The following is an 18,253-nucleotide window of genomic DNA, read 5'->3' as shown; positions in this document are numbered from 1 at the left end:
TAACCCAATAATACCCCCCCAAAGAGCCACATTTTAAAAGGGTATAGGAGAGGGGTCAGCAAACTTACCGCGCCTCAGGCCAGTGTCTGCAGCGCCGATTGCTTGGAGGGCAGGGGAGTGTGTGCCCATACGCATGTGCACACGATATTTCTGGCACACTTCCGGGTCAGAGGTCAGCCAAAGGCCTGGTTAAAAGGAACGTTTTTGCCTGGCACCTAAAGGTGTATAACGAAGGCGCCAGGCGAACTTCCCTGGGGAGAGCATTCCACAGATGGGGAGCCACTGCAGAGAAGGCCCCGTTCTCTGGGTTGCCACCCTCCGGACCTCTCAAGGAGGGGGCACACGAAGAAGGGCCTCAGAAGATGATCTCTGGGACCTGACAGGTTCATATGGAAAGAGGCAATCCTTGAGGTATTGCGGTCCTGAGCCGTTAAAGACATTGCATTAATTGCATTAAAGCAGGACCTCCCCATGTTGAAGGGGCTTAGTCCGCATGCCTTACACTCAGGAACCTAGCTTCCCTACCCATCCTGCAGCAAAAGCAAAAAAGACTCATCAAGACGGTGACTTGGTTCAATCTTTTTATTATTATTAATTGTTTAAATTGATTCCACAAGGGGTTAAAGAGGCAGTGAGGGAATCTAAAGTCCTACATCCGTCAATATGCCTAACTCCCTCCCAACAGAGGACGCTCCCTCTACAGATTTCAAGAACATTCCTACGACCGCACTCCCCACCCCACTCCTGCCCCCTAACTACATTACACAAAACACACACAATAGCGCCACTCGGAAGGAAGCAGAGCTCCTCGCCAACCCGTTGTTTTAATCAAGCTGCTCCTCTGTGGCTGTGCCGGCCTTGCAGATATGCAGAGAGGTTATCTGTTGAGGGTGGCAGTGGGGGGAGCCATTGTTTTGAGTTTGGGGAGCGTGGGTCTGATTCTGAACTCCCAGTCCCCAAACTGCAGCACCATAAGAGATGGATGTGGCAGGCCAACCAGTCACAGAAGGATAGTCTTCAGAGGTCGTTCCAGATCAGGGATGGTTGAACCTGTGGAACTTGTTGGACTCCAACTCCCAGCAGCCTTTGCCAGCATGGCGAATGGTCAAGCATGGTGGGAGCCGTAGTCCAACAACATTCTCAATCTAATTATTGAGGAAGCGGGGGGGGGGGGGAGAGTCTCATGGCAGGGCAAGTGGAGTGGCTCTAGGGACACCTTCCTACATCTGACATGAATCACCAGGTGTTGAGATTCGAAACTGAACAGGAGACCCCGTAGTCTCACAACCATCCATCGTAATGGAGTTGCCTGGTTCTGCAGCACTTGGATCACCTCAAACACGTTGAAAGCTACTTATGTCCCACCCGCCCATGTCTCCTGCTCACCAGTTCTTCCAACATGGCGGCTATGAAAGAGAAATGGCCACCATCTTGGGTCTAGTCCTCACAATGGACACATTCCAAGATGGCTGCCCACCGACGTTTCTCAGCATCCGATTTCATAACACGTCCCCCTCAGCGATGAAGGGACAGCAATGCTGCCTTTTAATCGTCCATAACGGGCTACAAACTTGAGAGAACCTCACTTAAAAAAAAAAAAATCGTTGATTGAAGAGCTAGAACTTCAGGTTTCCCGCCAATGGCTTTTTCTTCAGCACTTGGAGCAAAGTTGAGCGCCTATCTACTCTGGGGTAAAAAAAATAAAAATGTATTCGTAAAGCGTACACTGTAGAAGACAGGAGAGAAGAGACTTGTGTGGCTCCATGGAAGCGAAGATCCAATGTAAATAAAAGAGAGAAACTGCGAGATTTAAGGCCGATCAAATTAGCGTGTTTGAAGGTGTCCTTGCCTCACAAGGAAGCTAAGGGGAGAGAAAGCGGGGTGCCTGCACAAAGGAACCAGGAGAAGGGGTTCCTCTCGAGGGAATGCAAGAACCTGCGTTTTATTGTGGGGTTCGATAGGCACTAGATCTCCAGCTTCTTGTTGATGAGAAGAGAGCAGGAACTGAGAGTCCCACCAAGTTTGGCCACCTCAGTGCAAGCCGCAGGGATGAGGGTGTAGTCCGGAAGCTTCTGGAAGGGCTGTGAGAGGAGGCAGAGAGAAACCGGTTAGACCTCTTCCCAAAGCTACCTCCGTCCCTGCAGTGACCAAGCCACACCTGAAGCTCATGAAAAGGCAGGCGAGGGGACAGAGCACACAGAATGGCTGGAAAGCTCGCCAAAGGCCATGCTCAAAGGTCAAAACATGAGCCACCATTCTTTTGTGGCAGCCTTTGAGCTGGCTATTACGGTGTCTCAAATTCTGCCCCAAAAAGGATTGACATAAAAACGTAGAGTCGGTACCTCGGCTCCTGAATGCCTTGCGAGTTAGAAAGTTCCAGCTCCCAAATGATTGAAAACCAGAAGTGAGTGTTCTGGTTTTCGAGTGGTGGGGGGTTTTTTTTGGTTTTTTTGGGGTGTGTGTGTGTGGTGGTGGTGGTGGTTTGGCGCGGCTTCTGCTATTGTTTCTGGCACGCCTGCGCAACTGGAAACCAATCAGAAACCGCGCCTTGGTTTCCAAACGTTTCGTAAGTCAAACGGACTTCCGGAACGGATTCCGTTCGACCTCCGAGGTACGACTGTATTGCTTTAATTGTTATGGATTTTTAACTGGCTAGGGTTTTTGTTTTCAATACTTTGAGATGGAATTGCTTTGTTGAGTATTTTAATTAGGTATGGATTTTAACCTTGCAAGCTACTTAGATGCCATTTTGGCAAGCGGCACATTATTATTATTATTATTATTATTAATAATAATAATAAATCCTAGATGCAATCCTCCTCCTCCTCTTCCTCCTCTTCTTCCTCCTCCTCCTCCTCTTGCAGCCTCCACACCAGGTCCAGGGATACAAACCCAACCCTTTTCCCACCCACCCACCTAAGGCACTCTTTCTCCTTACTTGTACGCTGTTAGGATATTCCTCAACACTGCGATGCAGAAGCACGCTGCTCTTCTGACCAAGCCGAGCATAGATGCAATTTGCAGCCGGGTCATCCGGCACAGTCAGTGTTTCATAGTGGTGATCGGTCAATTGTTCCATGGTCTTCAACAAAAGAGGGCAGTGGGAAGAGAAGGGAGAAGTTCATTAACAGAGGAACTGAGGAGCAGGCCTTCACATGAGCCCCAAGGCAACTGACCAACATCAAAACCAAGAAAGATTAAGTTCATGCAGTGCACTAAAGGAAATATGTTTAAAATGATGTATAGATGGTACATTACCCCAGTCAAGTTGGCAAAGATGTATAAGATTGATAATAAGTGTTGGAAATGTAAAGAAAAGGTTGGTACCTTTTACCATATGTGGTGGGAGTGTAAGAAGGTAAGAGCCTACTGGGATATGATATATAATGAATTGAGGAAAATGTTGAAATATACATTTGTTAAAAAACCAGAAGCTTTTTTATTGGGTATTATAGGTATGGACATTAAAAAGCAAGATGTTAAACTTTTCCAATATGGAGTGACTGCGGCAAGAATTTTGTTAGCACAAAGGTGGAAACAGGAAGAAATACCGACAAAGGAAGAATGGACAATGAAATTAATGGAATATGCAGAATTGGATAAAATGACAGGCAGAATCCGAGAACAGCGGGACCAGAAATTCATCAAAGACTGGTGTAAATTTACGAATTATTTGAGAGACAATGATTCTCAATTGAATACGTTTATAGGACTTCAAGAAGCTTTGTAGACAAATGTAGAAATATTATTGTAACTACGAATTTTTACAGTGATTAATATGCATACGATATTTTAAGCAATGAGAGATTTAAGACATATAGAGTTAAGATAGAAATTTGAAAGCCATTTGGAAGGTCTGAGGGAAGTCACGGCTATGATAGCCAAAACGGATGAATGTATGTGAATTCATTTTTTATTCTTTGTAGTTGTTATAGATTAAAACAATAAAAATTACTTTAAAAAAAGAAAGATTAAGTTCAAAAAACAACAGAGAGTAAACACCCAAGGCACAGACCTCTTCTGCTACCAGAAGAGCTGGTCACCGCATTAATGTGGTTTCAGGAAGAGCACAGATAGCGGGCACCAGTCGCATCTCCACAGGGATGCTGCTCCACAGAACAGGGGCAGCTACGCAGAAGGCCCTGCTTCTACTTTCTGTGGGGTGCGGCTTCTGGTATTTGGGGGGGGGGGGGCGAGAAGGAGCAACTCTCATAAGGGATTCATAAGGGATAAAGGCTTTCTTGGAGTGGAGAGGAGGTGGACCCATGTAGCCCACCTCGTCCAGCATCCTGTTCTCACAGTGGCCAATCAGATGCCCCAAAGGGAAGCAGGAACTGAGTGTAACAGCGTTCTCCACCCCTGCCTTCCCACTCTTTCACGGGTGAGTGTGGGAATTATAGTTTAGCCAGGCGCTGGCATGCCACGCCTTTATATCAAGATAGAATAATTAATATACAGTGTTGGCATGCCACACTAATTAACCAAGATACCACACTAATTAATCAACCTTGTTGTTGTTGTTGTTGTTGTTCAGTCGTTCAGTCGTGTCCGACTCTTCGTGACCCCATGGACCAGAGCACGCCAGGCACGCCTATCATTCACTGCCTCCCGCAGTTTGGCCAAACTCATGTTAGTAGCTTCGAGAATACTGTCCAACCATCTCATCCTTTGTCGTCCCCTTCTCCTTGTGCCCTCCATCTTTCCCAACATCAGGGTCTTTTCCAGGGAGTCTTCTCTTCTCATGAGGTGGCCAAAGTACTGGAGCCTCAACTTCAGGATCTGTCCTTCTAGTGAGCACTCAGGGCCGATTTCCTTGAGAATGGATAGGTTTGATCTTCTTGCAGTCCATGGGACTCTCAAGAGTCTCCTCCAGCACCATAATTCAAAAGCATCAATTCTTCGGCGATCAGCCTTCTTGATGGTCCAGCTCTCACTTCCGTACATTACTACTGGGAAAACCATAGCTTTAACTATACGGACCTTTGTTGGCAAGGTGATGTCTTTGCTTTTTAAGATGCTGTCTAGGTTTGTCATTGCTTTTCTCCCAAGAAGCAGGCGTCTTCTAATTTCGTGACTGCTGTCACCATCTGCAGTGATCATGGAACCCAAGAAAGTGAAATCTCTCACTGCCTCCATTTCTTCCCCTTCTATTTGCCAGGAGGTGATGGGACCAGTGGCCATGATCTTAGTTTTTTTGATGTTGAGCTTCAGACCATATTTTGCGCTTTCCTCTTTCACCCTCATTAAAAGGTTCTTCAATTCCTCCTCACTTTCTGCCATCAAGGTTGTATCATCAGCATATCTGAGGTTGTTGATATTTTTTCCGGCAATCTTAATTCCGATTTGGGATTCATCCAGCCCAGCCTTTCGCATGATGAATTCTGCATATAAGTTAAATAAGCAGGGAGACAATATACAGCCTTGTCGTACTCCTTTCCCAATTTTGAACCAATCAGTTATTCCATATCCAGTTCTAACTGTAGCTTCTTGTCCCAAATAGAGATTTCTCAGGAGACAGATGAGGTGATCCGGCACTCCCATTTCTTTAAGAACTTTCCATAGTTTGCTGTGGTCGACACAGTCAAATGCTTTTGCGTAGTCAATGAAGCAGAAGTAGATGTTTTTCTGGAACTCTCTAGCTTTCTCCATAATCCAGCGCATGTTTGCAATTTGGTCTCTGGTTCCTCTGCCCCTTCGAAATCCAGCTTGCACTTCTGGGAGTGCCTACAGAGCCTCAATTGGCACACCATATGGCTCTGTGGGCATTGTGGGCACCAAGTTGGGAAACACATGTTTAGGCAGAGCAGGAGAACAAAGGAATAGGTGGGAAAGTACTGGGGGATCATGAGGTGTTCAGCGGGAGGGGTGAGTAAGTGAGAGAGCACGTACACAATGACGATGTCACATGGGTGTAGCCAAAGGAGCAGCTTTCCATATTTGGTATTAGAAGGTACACCATACCTTATTTGGTACTTTGGAGTTCTTTCTGTATGTTAATGTTTAACCTAGCTGTGAGTTTTCAATAAAAGGAGCCCCTGAGAATGCCTCGGGGTGGCCTTCCCTTCACATCATCCTGTTCATCGCGTCAGTTAATTTCCCACAATCAACAATATCTAATATTAGTTTTAATATCTAATATTTCATAACAACAGGTGAGCCCCCCCCCCCGGGAGGTTGTAGATGTTACCTTCATGGCTTTCTTGGCCACGTCGCTGCTGCCAACGACAACCGTTTCAGAGCCAGCCATGCTGCAGAAGCTGCGGAGGTGCAACGTACCCGAGACAGGAACTGTAGACACCGCAAAATCCTGCACGGAGACATTCTGTAAGGCTCCCGGAAGCCCATGCCACACAGTTGCAACCAAGAGCTCCGCCCACTCACCCATTCTTTCCCCAGACAGGACTGAAAAGGGCAGGGGCGAGAAACCAACGGGAGGCTCCATACAAGTTTCTAACAGGGAACTGCCGATGAGGTGATCTTTCCCCTGCAAGTAAAGCCCTAAATGACCTCAGCCCTGTATACTTGAAGGAGCATCTCCACCCCCATCGTTCAGCCTGGGCACTGAGGTCCAGCTCCGAGGACCTTCTAGCGGTATCCTCACTGCGAGAAGCGAAGTTACAGGGAACCAGGCACAGGGCCTTTTTGGTAGTAGTGCCTGCGCTGTGGAACGCCCTCCCGTCAGATGTCAAGGAGATAAATAACTAGTTAAGAAGACATCTGAAGGCAGCCCTGTACAGGGAAGTTGGTCGTGTTTGATGTTTTATTACGTTTTTACATCTGATGGAAGCCACTCAGAGTGACTGGGGCAACTCAGTCTGATGGGTGGGGTACAGATACAACAACAACAACAACTCATATGGGGCTTTCTTTTTATACCTGAGGATCACACATGGTGAGACTAATTATATGACTGCGAGCTGCTGAAAAATATTTATATTTTGATAGTCTCCCTTTCACAACATGGGGGAGCATGTTTTATACCAGTTGTGGCCAGCTCCCAAGAGACTGATCTACTCACAGAGTTAAAAACTGGCAGTGATCTACCCCCTTTTGAGGGGTTCAGGTCAAAGTTGTTAATCTTTTTTTTTAGGAAGGAAAGTCCTGTTTTTTGGGGTTCAGGTCAAAGTTGTTAAGAGGAGGACAGCCCCGTTTTTGGGGGGTGCAGGGCAACAATGTTGAGCTTTATTTAGGGGGGGCAAGGTTGTTGAGCTTATTTGGGGGAAGCCAGTGATGTACCAGTGATCTACCACAGATGTCCAGTGATCTACTGGTAGATCACGATCTACTTGTTGGACGTGCCTGTTTTATACAAACGCACAGGCAAAGGAAAATTAGAAAGAAATGCAGCGCCGCCGCCCCTGTCCACCACCAGCCAGTAGTTGCTTTTTTCAGTGGGTTAAGGAAGAGTCCCAAGATGAGGACAAGGATATGGTTAGGAACTGCTCATCAGAGATCCAAGGACGTCACACATTCCCTGGGTGAGGCTATGACATGTGGGTCATGTTGGGACGCGGAGCGAGGAAAAATAGCTGAGGATGCAGTGGAAAGGTTAAGCAGTAGGGAGGAAAGAAGTCTCTGTTCATTTCTTGAATTGTTTTCAACGTGGGGGTTCTCCGTAGAAGCTGGCTCAGCAGCGGCCTTGAAAGACAGATGATCAATCTTCCCTTTTATGTGCCACCACCAAAGGAGACGACTGGTTATATTTCCGGGGCACTCCATCTATTCATGCAGAGCGTCGGGGGGGGGGGGGAATCCAACAGATGAACTAAACATGCTCCAGCCTTGTGAATAAGGCCGCAAAAATGTTTACTAGTCTGCTAGGGGCTGGCAGAGGAGGGGCAGAGATTTCCAGCCCTCCTGCAGCAGCCTGCTCAAGCAATTGCACAGAACTTCATGCACTTGCCTGCAGGCAATATCCTTGTCACCTAGGGGTACCAGGCTACCGCTTAAATGCAAGGTTGCCGTACACCTTGGAACAGGGGTGGGAAGAAGAAGCAGAATAGCAACAACCGAATAGCTAAGGAACCACAACTGCGCAGGTTTGGGGCAGGGAGGGAGGGAAGGTTTAGTTCCAAGGTTCCAGCTCACCCTGAAAGCATCCGCAACCATCTCTGCTCCTCTGTGATTAGTCCACTTGGAAATGCCCACGAAGAACTCTCTACCTGTAAAAGGCATTAAGAAGATGGAGAATACCAGAATCGGCAGTAAGTCAAGGGGCAAGCCAGATCCCTGAGCATTAATTAGCTCTCCCCAGACCTGCATAACAATGCTGGTTTATCTCTTTCCATCTCAGATCTGACTACGACTGCAGCCTTAAAGCTACAATCGTGGAATGTATGCAGAGAGGAGAGAGGGATTCATTTGCACCAGGCATCTGCCCTAAAAATGCATTTACAAATAGCAAGAGGCAGTCCTGGAAGATACAGACCCGTACTGGCGAGAGAGCCCCTGAGCTTGCATAAAGTGCAGCTCCCTCCCTCGTTGAATGCCCACCTGCAGACATCTGGGATTGGAGAAGAAGAAGAAGAAGAAGAAGAAGAAGAAGAAGAAGAAGAAGAAGAAGAAGAAGAGTTTGGATTTGATATCCCGCTTTTCACTACCCGAAGGAGTCTCAAAGCGGCTAACATTCTCCTTTTCCCTTCCTCCCCCCAAAAAAACACTCTGTGAGGGGAGTGGGGCTGAGAGACTTCAGAGAAGTGTGACTAGCCCAAGGTCACCCAGCAGCTGCATGTGGAGGAGTGGAGACACGAACCCGGTTCCCCAGATTACGAGTCTACCGCTCTTAACCACTACACCACACACGCTTTATTAGAACAGAAACTAACCAGCCACCAGGGGTGGGGGGAAACCCTCAACAGAATCTCGTCAAGTTCTCCACTGCCCTCTGTGCTACCATCATCATTTACATGGCACTTCCAATATGAAAAGTGGTTTCGAAGGCTTAGTCACCCCTTACCGCAGAACAAAGAAACGAAAACCCCGTGGTGTACTTACAAATTCCCATTTTATCGGATGCAAAGTTCCCTCCATCTTCTGGACCTCCCCCCTCCTGAGATAAGGGCCACCGTACTCAGTGACAGAGGAGTCATTTACCTGTGAACAGGACATCGCTTCCATCCAAGGTGGCTCCTTCATCTGTTACCTCCACCACTCGGAGTTTTAACTCCTCCAAGACCTTCTTGACGCTGCTGATCTGGGAAAGCAGCAAGGATAAAGAAAGAGATCAGACATTTTCTAGTGCATCCCCTTTTCTTAAGACCTCTTCATGCAACTCTCAACCCAGGCTCGACAGAGTATACCTGAAGGAGCATCTCCAAGAAGAACATACGTTTAGAGAAGATTGGAAAATATTTGTTGAATATATTGGGGGGGGGGAGTTGTGTACACTTGAAAACGTTGGCAGCATGAAGATACCGTAAATTCAACAGCGTAAATAAGTTTTGACGGACATAATAATGGAATACTGAATGCTTTAGTTTATGTAAAGTATGCAGGGATTTATGTTATGCAGAATGAGCCATGGAACGAGAAGAAGGGAAGTCATTGATATTTTAAGGATGTTGTAGAACAGAAAATTTAATAAAAATTACACACACACACACACACACACACCCCTTGCTGCTGCAGCTCTCTTTGAGGAAGCCATATGCAATCAGTTTGCATCCTAGCATTAGAAGGGACCTGGAGGGTCATCTAGCTCAACCCCGCAGGCAGTCTGATGTTGCCTGAGCAGGCAAAGTCAGCAAGTATAGAGCAGGGGTGGGGGACTGCTGCAGAACCCAAATGCGGCCTTACGGCCTCCTCTCTCTGCCCCTTGGGTACCACCAACACCCTACAAACCCCATTCCACATCCTCTTCCAGTAAAAACTTTTTTTGGGTGGGGGGGCTGGTTAGAATGCATCTTTGCAATGTGATGCTGCCCCTCGCTTGCCCGGATGAAGGATGGAAAGAGGAGAGCGCGAATGTGTGTAGAACCACAGGCTTCTGAACAGCTAGAACGTAGCCGACTGCACGACGTAAAATTCGCATCCATGGCTTGGCCTGCTTTTGCCTCTCACCCTCCCCACCGCTGGCAGGCGACCCGCAGAGCCTGGCCCACCCTTGGGCTGGAAAAGCTTTCCCCCAAGCTACAGCAGGTGCCAAGCGGCTTCTTTAAAAAGGTAAAAGGACAGAGAAGGGTGCTGGTTTCATCCTCTGCTTCTCCTTTTCCTTTCCCGAGAAGGTGTGGGAGATGGCCTGGAAATATTTCCTGATGGGATGCTATATACCGGTAAGTACACACTTCTGCATAGAATTCCAGATAGGCAGAGATTCTCAGGACAAGAAATGCCAGAAAGCCCAAACTGTGATCTGGCACACTGGTTTATAGCAGAGTTTAATTCAAGCCCTGGTTATATATTGGGGGGTGGGCTGGGCTCAGAGGACCAGAACGGCCTCCAGAAAAACTGCATGACCTTTAACTGGATCTAGTCTTTTGTTTCAATTTCATTCCGCGGACACTCCTGGGCCAGGCTTATTTCACAGGCCTCTCTCTCTCACACACACAGATGGACCAAGGTTTCAATTTAATTAATTGAAGTCAACAATGTTGTTCAGTCGTTCAGTTGTGTCCGACTCTTCGTGACCCCATGGACCAGAGCACGCCAGGCACGCCTATCCTACTGCCTCTCGCAGTTTGGCCAAACTCATGTTAGTAGCTTCGAGAACACTGTCCAACCATCTCATCCTCTGTCGTCCCCTTCTCCTTGTGCCCTCCATCTTTCCCAACATCAGGGTCTTTTCTAGGGAGTCTTCCACCTGGAGTAGGAACTGGCAACCCACTCCAGTACCCCTGCCAAGAAAACTCCATGGACAAAGACAACAGGCATATAGAAGTCAACAATAGGATGTGCTATTGGGTTTTGACCACAGCAAAGATTTCCCTTTCATCAAATCGTGAGTTTTTGCTTTGGACTTCCTCCTGTTTTACACACTCTTATAACCTCAGGATACTTCTGCATTCCTGTTCTTAGCTCGAAAGTCTATTTACATTTTCCGCCTTCCGTGCCATAGTTCACATATTACTGGCAGCTTTAAAAAAGAGAACAAAGGGAATTAATAGAAGGATGTGTGCTTTTTATAAAAATGCAGGGCGAGCCTTTAAATAACGTTGCTTTGCTCTCTATAAAATGTATCAAAGTGACTTTAAATGATCAAAAATATGCATAGCTTAAAACGTCAGAGACATTTTATTGAGTGTGACAAATAAATGTGAAATAGTAATAATAATAAACTTCAGAAACAAAGGGTTAACCATCAGCACCCCAGGCTGAGGGCTACTTAATGCAAAAAGAAGAAGAAGAGGAGGAGGAGGAGGAGGAGGAGGAGGAGGAGGAGTTTGGATTTGATATCCCGCTTTATCACTACCCGAAGGCTAACATTCTCCTTTCCCTTCCTCCCCCACAACAAACACTCTGTGAGGTGAGTGGGGCTGAGAGACTTCAGAGAAGTGTGACTAGCCCAAGGTCACCCAGCAGCTGCATGTGGAGGAGCGGAGACGCGAACCCGGTTCCCCAGATTACGAGTCTACCGCTCTTAACCACTACACCACACTGGTATGCAATGACTGTCCTAGATGCTTTAGCTGAGATTCCTGCATTGCAGAGGTTTGGGCCAGATGACCCTTGGGGTTCCTCTCCAACTCTACAATTCTATGAATCTATGACTGCATGTGTGTCTATTTTGCCAGGTTTACACAGGATCCCACCAAAATCTATCTCCTCAAGTGCCCCAGGAGCTGGCCTCTAAAGCTTTGCGCGACCCCTGAACTGGAAGACGTGGTGAACTGGAGCACACATAAAACATTGACTGGGCTCCCCAGCATTACACCCACCAACATGAACCTCCTTCTTTACGTACATAAATTAAAAGGCACATGTTACGTGCCGTCCCTACCATTAGGCAGAGGGACAACTCTGGCAGCCGGTTTGGAGTGTCATGAAAAGGTAAATATTTTATTATTATTGCATTTTGACTCCCAGAGGTGCTTGCAGGACTCCCTGACAAAATAACCCGACTACTTTGCACCTTGATTTGATGGACAGGGCATGAGAGGCAGAGGGAGAGAAAGAAGAGAAGCCATTTGCTAAATTGCCTCAGGCAGCAAAACGTTTTGGGCCAAGCCAACACTGTGTCAACATGATAATGTGTGTACAGAGTGGCCAGCCAACTGGATCTATTGTGGTGCCTTTGCTTCGATAATCTCCAACTTGCACAAGAGCCTCTTTTTAAGGACACCCCGAGCTTGCTCCAAGGGAAACTCAGCCCTTTTCACGTTCCTTTTATTTAAGCTGCAGAAAGGCGTTCTGTAAATGCTCCGAAGCCCTTTTCAAAGGGTTTCAAAAGGCCAACTCCGTTCTGCTGAGGGGTGGGGGGTGGGGAAGGCATTCCATGCATGCTCAGAGACACTGAAAATGAGTTGCTAGGAGGTGGTTGCTGTTGTTGTGTTAAACAAACTGAAACAAAATAAAGATGGCAGCATTGTAAGGTACAGAATACGGCACGGAAGCAATAGTTAGACAGGGAGTTCATGGGTGCTTAACTAAAAGCATAGGAAGAAAAACACGAAAGAGAGAGAGAGAGAATGAATCAACTTCTGTCTGGCAGTAATTAGCACAAAGAGGCAAGAAAATGTGGACCCTTTCCACTTTAAGAGGTGCCAAATATTCTCCAGGGTTTGGGTGGGGTGTGTATGGACACACAATTCTATATTCGGCACACACTGCACTGGAGCAGGGAGATGGGCCATGAGAATGGCGGGTGGGAATGAGGCACGATGCCAACTGCCGAGGCAACCGGCCAGGCGGCTTGCCTCAGCGCTCTGGGGACACGGGTGGGATTAGTCCCAGAGGTTCCTACAGAGGAACAGATGGGACCTGCGATTGACAGGGTTTAACTAACCGCTAGCTGCCGACTGGCCGCTCTCCCCCGCCCCCACCCTTCTGAAGGCAGCGAATCTACTAGGACGGGATTGGAACCTTAACAGGGCAATGCTGTGCATGTTTACTCAAGAGCAAGACTCACCCACAGATGAGGCTGGCAAATGTATTTAAGGCAGTTGTTTGCAACCTCATGGAAGCATGCTATGACAAACTTATTCCCGTGGCATTGTCACACACTCAATAATGGCCCGTTAAAATTAAAAAAGAAATTAAAACCAACTGTAGCAATCTGGCACAAAGACAGTGCTTAGGCGTCAGAGGCCTAAAGGTTAGTAAATGCTCACTGCCAAGTTAGTAAATAGCCATTTCCCAGAGTGCTTCAAGGGACGTGGGTGGCGCTGTGGGTTAAACCACAGAGCCTAGGGCTTGCCAATCAGAAGGTCGGCGGTTCGAATCCCCGCGAAGGGGTGAGCTCCCGTTGCTCGGTCCCTGCTCCTGCCAACCTAGCAGTTTGAAAGCACACCGGTGTATGTAGATAAAAAGGTACCGCTCCGGCGGGAAGGTAAACGGCATTTCCGTGCGCTGCTCTGGTTCGCCAGAAGTGGCTTAGTCATGCTGGCCACATGACCCGGAAGATGTACGCCGGCTGCCTCGACCTATAGAGCGAGATGAGCGCCGCAACCCCAGAGTCGGACACGACTGGACCTAATGGTCAGGGGTCCCTTTACCTTTAGGGTGCTTCAAAACTGCCTCCAGACAATCAGACGAGGACGTTTTGGGGGGAGCGGGGAAAAAATAGCTCCCAGCAAATAAAAAGTGTAGCTCGTTAAGACGACCGGCAACCTCGGCAGGTTTATTTGCAAGGCGATTCAACACAAATGAATTGAGCAGCTTACCTCGTCCCGCCGCGACGGCACCCATGGCCGCGTCAGCAGCGCAGTGTCTCCCTGTATCACCGCCAGGTCCCCCACCAGCGTGGAGCAGGGGAGGCCCTCGTCCGCAGCCAGCTCAATGACCTGCAGCCCTAGCTTCTGGCGCAAGATGCCCGTGTAGACGCCGTACTGCCGGTGGGCCTTGGCCAGGTCCACAGGCTCAGCCCCGCCATCGGACCCGTCTGCCGCCGTCTCCGCCGTGCCGAAGGAGGAAGGGATGCAGCGGACAATGGCGTGGGTATACTTGCCAAAGGAGGAGACGCTGGCCATGGTCTGGAAGGGAGGAACAGAGGGATGAACCGTTGAGCTGGCTGGGTGGCAAGCTGCTCCTCTCGCTCAAGTCTGAGGGGCAATACAATGAATTGCCCCGGTCAACTCTCAGGAACGAGGGAGAACCACTTCAGGCCTAGAGGAAACAGAGCTTGGGTTTTTGTTGCTGCATTTATATCGTTCCTCATTGAATCTCCACAACAACCCTGTGAAGTATCAGTTACAGGTGGGTAGCCGTGTTGGTCTGCCATAGTCGAAACAAAATAGGAAATTCTTTCCAGTAGCACCTTAGAGACCAACTGAGTTTGTTCTTGGTATGAGCTTTCGTGTGCATGCACACTTCTTCAGATACCTGTGTCACTTCTTCAGTTGGTCTCTAAGGTGCTACTGGAAAGAATTTCCTATTTTGTTTCGCCTGTGAAGTATGTTAAATTGAGAGGCAGTGACTGGCCCAGGGTCACTCAGTGAGCTTCCTGGCCCAGTGGGTAAGAAGAAGAGGAGTTTGGATTTGATATCCCGCTTTATCACTTCCCAAAGTAGTCTCAAAGCGGCTAACATTCTCCTTTCCCTTCCTCCTCCACAACAAACACTCTGTGAGGTGAGTGGGGCTGAGAGACTTCACAGAAGTGTGACTAGCCCAAGGTCACCCAGCAGCTGCATGTGGAGGAGCGGAGATGCGAACACAGTTCCCCAGATTACGAGTCTACCGCTCTTAACCACTACACCACACTCCCAAACCTTGGTCTCCCAAGTCCTAGTCCAACCATTGCACTGAGAGTCAGCATGACAGGGAGCCAGGAAGTTCTGGGTTCAAATACCTGCTCGGTCACGAAGCTCACCAAACCCGTCATGCCGTCTCGGGCCTACCCACCTCATAGGGGTGTTGCAATGATAAAGGGGGATCTCTCCATGCCAAGAGCTTTCTTAGGGGAGGAGTAGGGTATATACCCAGCTCTGCACGACTCAAACACGTCTGTTGTTCTAGAACGAGCAGTTGGGTCAAGTTAACAGTATTTCCCAGGAAATGTTAGGATACCGTTTCTGAAGGCGTTAAGATGGCCGCCAAACAGGCGTCAGCATGTGGCATGGTAGGGGGGCAAAGGTTGGGAGTAGGGCTTGGCGATATCAGCTTTTCAACGTCGCTATGTGCCGCCAGCCAAACATTGTGATATTCTGACACACCGCAATGTTGAAAAGCGGAGGGAAGAACAAGCTGCAGTGGTGCTTTCACCCCGGAGCCTTGCAAGGCTGGGGCCAACACAGCTTGTTCCTCCCTCTGCACGCCGGGTGCTGGCAGTGGAGGGACCCAGGGGGAATCGCCGTTTCACTTTCAATATACCGTTAGGTGAAGGCGCCTATTGTGCTCTGGCCCTCAAACCAGTCTGGGCAGGGCAATGAATCACTACATTGCTCAGGGCTACTCACTAGGTTAGTCTTAATAGGAATAGGAATAGGAATAATTTATTATTGGCCAAGTACATTTTCCAACATACTTGGAATTTGTTTCGGCTACATTGCAATGTAAACATACAGACACTGTTCCTCTCATAATACAAAGAAGCAAAGAAACCCCACCCATAATTTACCTCCCCTTCAGCTATGCAACTACGAATTTAACAATTTAATGGCACAAGGGGGAAAACTATTCTTGTGCCTGGCCGATTTTGTATATGAAGTCCTGTAGCGACGTCCAGATGGAAGTAAATCAAGCAGATGATGACCGGGATGTAAAGGATCTGCTACAATTCTCTCTGCTCTCTTCCTAACTCTGGTAGCATAAATTGTCTCTATTGAAGGCAAGCTAACACCAGTTACCCTTTCTGCAATTCTTACAGCTCGTTGGAGCCTTTTCTTGTCTCTCCTGGAGGCTGTACTGTGCCAAGCTAAGCCTTTCTTCCAAATAATTCACCTCTGAACTATTCATTCATTCATTCGATCTCTTGCCCTTCACTATAAGGGTCCCAGGACGAGTGGAAACAGCAAAGTCAGCATAATGTAAAAACATAATAAAAACATCCAACCATACACAACAATAACTGGACACCCAGCCATGTACACACCCTGTTATCAAAGGAAATGTTCTGGTTAATTGAAGGAAAGTGCTGGAATCGCAAACACAAATCCTAAGCAGCAGTCTTATATTCATAACAACAATATTGACATGCCACCTAATGCCAAAATAGGCTTCTAAGCCGTATGTGAAGTACAAATAGCAGATACACAAACATGGAAGTAGGAACATTCATAATTAAAATGCATTCCTAGTTAAAATACGCAATAAGACAGTCCCGTTAAAAACAACACAGCAATTAAAACAGGAGGCTCAGATCGAGAGATCAAGGGAGTGCCAGCGCAAACAGGTGCCTCTCCAAAAGCCAGCAGAATGCCAATACGGAATGAGCCTCTCGTACGCAGAGACACACCCCGGCCCTTCTAGCCTGCTATTACTAGTCAATTCTTAGGGGACTTGGTGGTGCTGTGATCTAAACCACTGAACCTCTTGGGATTGCCAATTGGAAGGTCGGCAGTTCAAATCCCCGTGATAGGGTGAACTCCCCTTGCTCTGTCCCAGCTCCTGCCAAACTAGCAGTTTGAAAACACCCCAGAATGTGCAAGTAGAAAAATAGGTACCGCTGTGGTGGGAAGGTAAATGGCATTTCCGTGCGCTCTGGCTTCCTTCAAGGAGTCCCGTTGCACCCGAAGCGGTTTAGTCAGGCTGGCCACATGACCCGGAAAAGTGCCTTCGGACAAACGCCGACTACCTAGGCCTGAAAAGCAAGATGAGCGCTGCACCTCATAGTTGGGATTTGACTGGACTTAACCACCCAGGGTGGACATGGGTGGCGCTGAGGGTTAAACCACAGAGCCTAGGGCTTGCCGATCAGAAGGTCTGCGGTTCGAATCCCCGCGACCGGGTGAGCTCCCGTTGCTCGGTCCCAGCTCCTGCCAACCTAGCAGTTTGAAAGCACGTCAAAGTGCAAGTAGATAAATAGGTATCGCTCCGGCGAGAAGGTAAACGGCGTTTCCGTGCGCTGCTCTGGTTTGCCAGAAGCGGTTTTGTCATGCTGGCCACATGACCCAGAAGCTGTACACCGGCTCCCTTGGCCAGTAAACTAGATGAGCGCCGCAACCCCAGAGTCGTCCGCGACTGGACCTAACGGCCAGGGGTCCCTTTACCTTTAACCATCCAGGCGTCCTTTACATTTACCTAGTCAATTCTATAGCAATGGCCCACTGTTTTGAGATGTTTGGGATCAACCTATAACCTCCTGCAGGCCAAAACACTGTCCTTCAAACCCTCCCCCCCTTAGCTTGTGATCCTTTAGGCAGCATTGATAAATGTGAGTTTAATGACATTGCTGTGGGACACCCTTAACCCATGGGATAATGGAGGGCTATGAATATAACACAGACACTTGCCTGTGTGTGTGTGTGCACACACTTTGACTACCACTAAAGAAGCAGCTGTCAACCCACAGAAAGGGGATGAGTGGGGAGTACCTATTACACCCAGGCTTCCCCAAAGGCAGGGGGGAAATGTACCCCTTGCCCCATTCCAGACTGTGCAGAAAATGAAGCTAGGAATCTAGTTGAGGATTGCATCCCCCTTCTCCCTTCTATTGGAGTGTGTGTGTGTGTGTGTGTGTGTGTGTGTGTGAAGTAGGTCCCAGATCAAAGGTTCTAAGGCAGTGTTTTTCAACCACTGTTCCGCGGCACACTAGTGTGCCGCGAGATGTTGCCTGGTGTGCCGTGGGAAAAATTGAAAAATTCAAGAGAATTACTTTATATATAGTCAATATAGGCACAGAGTTAATTTTTTTAACATTTTCTAATGGTGGTGTGCCTCGTGATTTTTTTCATGAAACAAGTGTGCCTTTGCCCAAAAAAGGTTGAAAAACACTGTTCTAAGGTTCCAGCAGCTCCCAACTTCCTGGGAGGTTTCAGTCTTCCAAAGGCCAATCAATAGCGCCAGAGGACAATAATAGATTCCACTCAAGCACCAAGCTGATTAGGTAATTGCTTCCAAAAGGGAGCCAATCAGCAAATCAATGGCCTGCGTTTGGCTGCTGGGCTGTTGTTGCTCATTGCGCAAATCAAGTCACGAGCTGAGCGCTGAACAGCCCAACATC

At 48.0% G+C, this 18,253-nt stretch overlaps 1 protein-coding gene across 1 annotated transcript in view; it reads right to left on the bottom strand.

Moving 5' to 3' along the window:
- Positions 1-1,917: 1,917 nt before the first annotated feature.
- Positions 1,918-18,253, bottom strand: part of DDAH2 (dimethylarginine dimethylaminohydrolase 2) — a 31,319-nt gene continuing 14,983 nt past the window's right edge. Inside the window, exons 2-7 of the mRNA XM_033141632.1 lie at positions 13,818-14,126; positions 9,094-9,193; positions 8,089-8,162; positions 6,188-6,307; positions 2,939-3,082; positions 1,918-2,081 (exon numbers count right to left, since the gene is read on the bottom strand). Of these exons, the coding sequence (XP_032997523.1) occupies positions 1,965-2,081; positions 2,939-3,082; positions 6,188-6,307; positions 8,089-8,162; positions 9,094-9,193; positions 13,818-14,123 (861 nt within the window). The 5' untranslated portion in view covers positions 14,124-14,126 and the 3' untranslated portion in view covers positions 1,918-1,964. The remainder of the gene's footprint in view (positions 2,082-2,938; positions 3,083-6,187; positions 6,308-8,088; positions 8,163-9,093; positions 9,194-13,817; positions 14,127-18,253) is intronic.

Source organism: Lacerta agilis, chromosome 2 (assembly GCF_009819535.1).
Source record: "Lacerta agilis isolate rLacAgi1 chromosome 2, rLacAgi1.pri, whole genome shotgun sequence".
Classification (NCBI taxonomy): domain Eukaryota; kingdom Metazoa; phylum Chordata; class Lepidosauria; order Squamata; family Lacertidae; genus Lacerta; species Lacerta agilis.
Note: the sequence above shows the minus strand (reverse complement) of the source record. Positions and strands in the feature narration are given on the sequence as shown.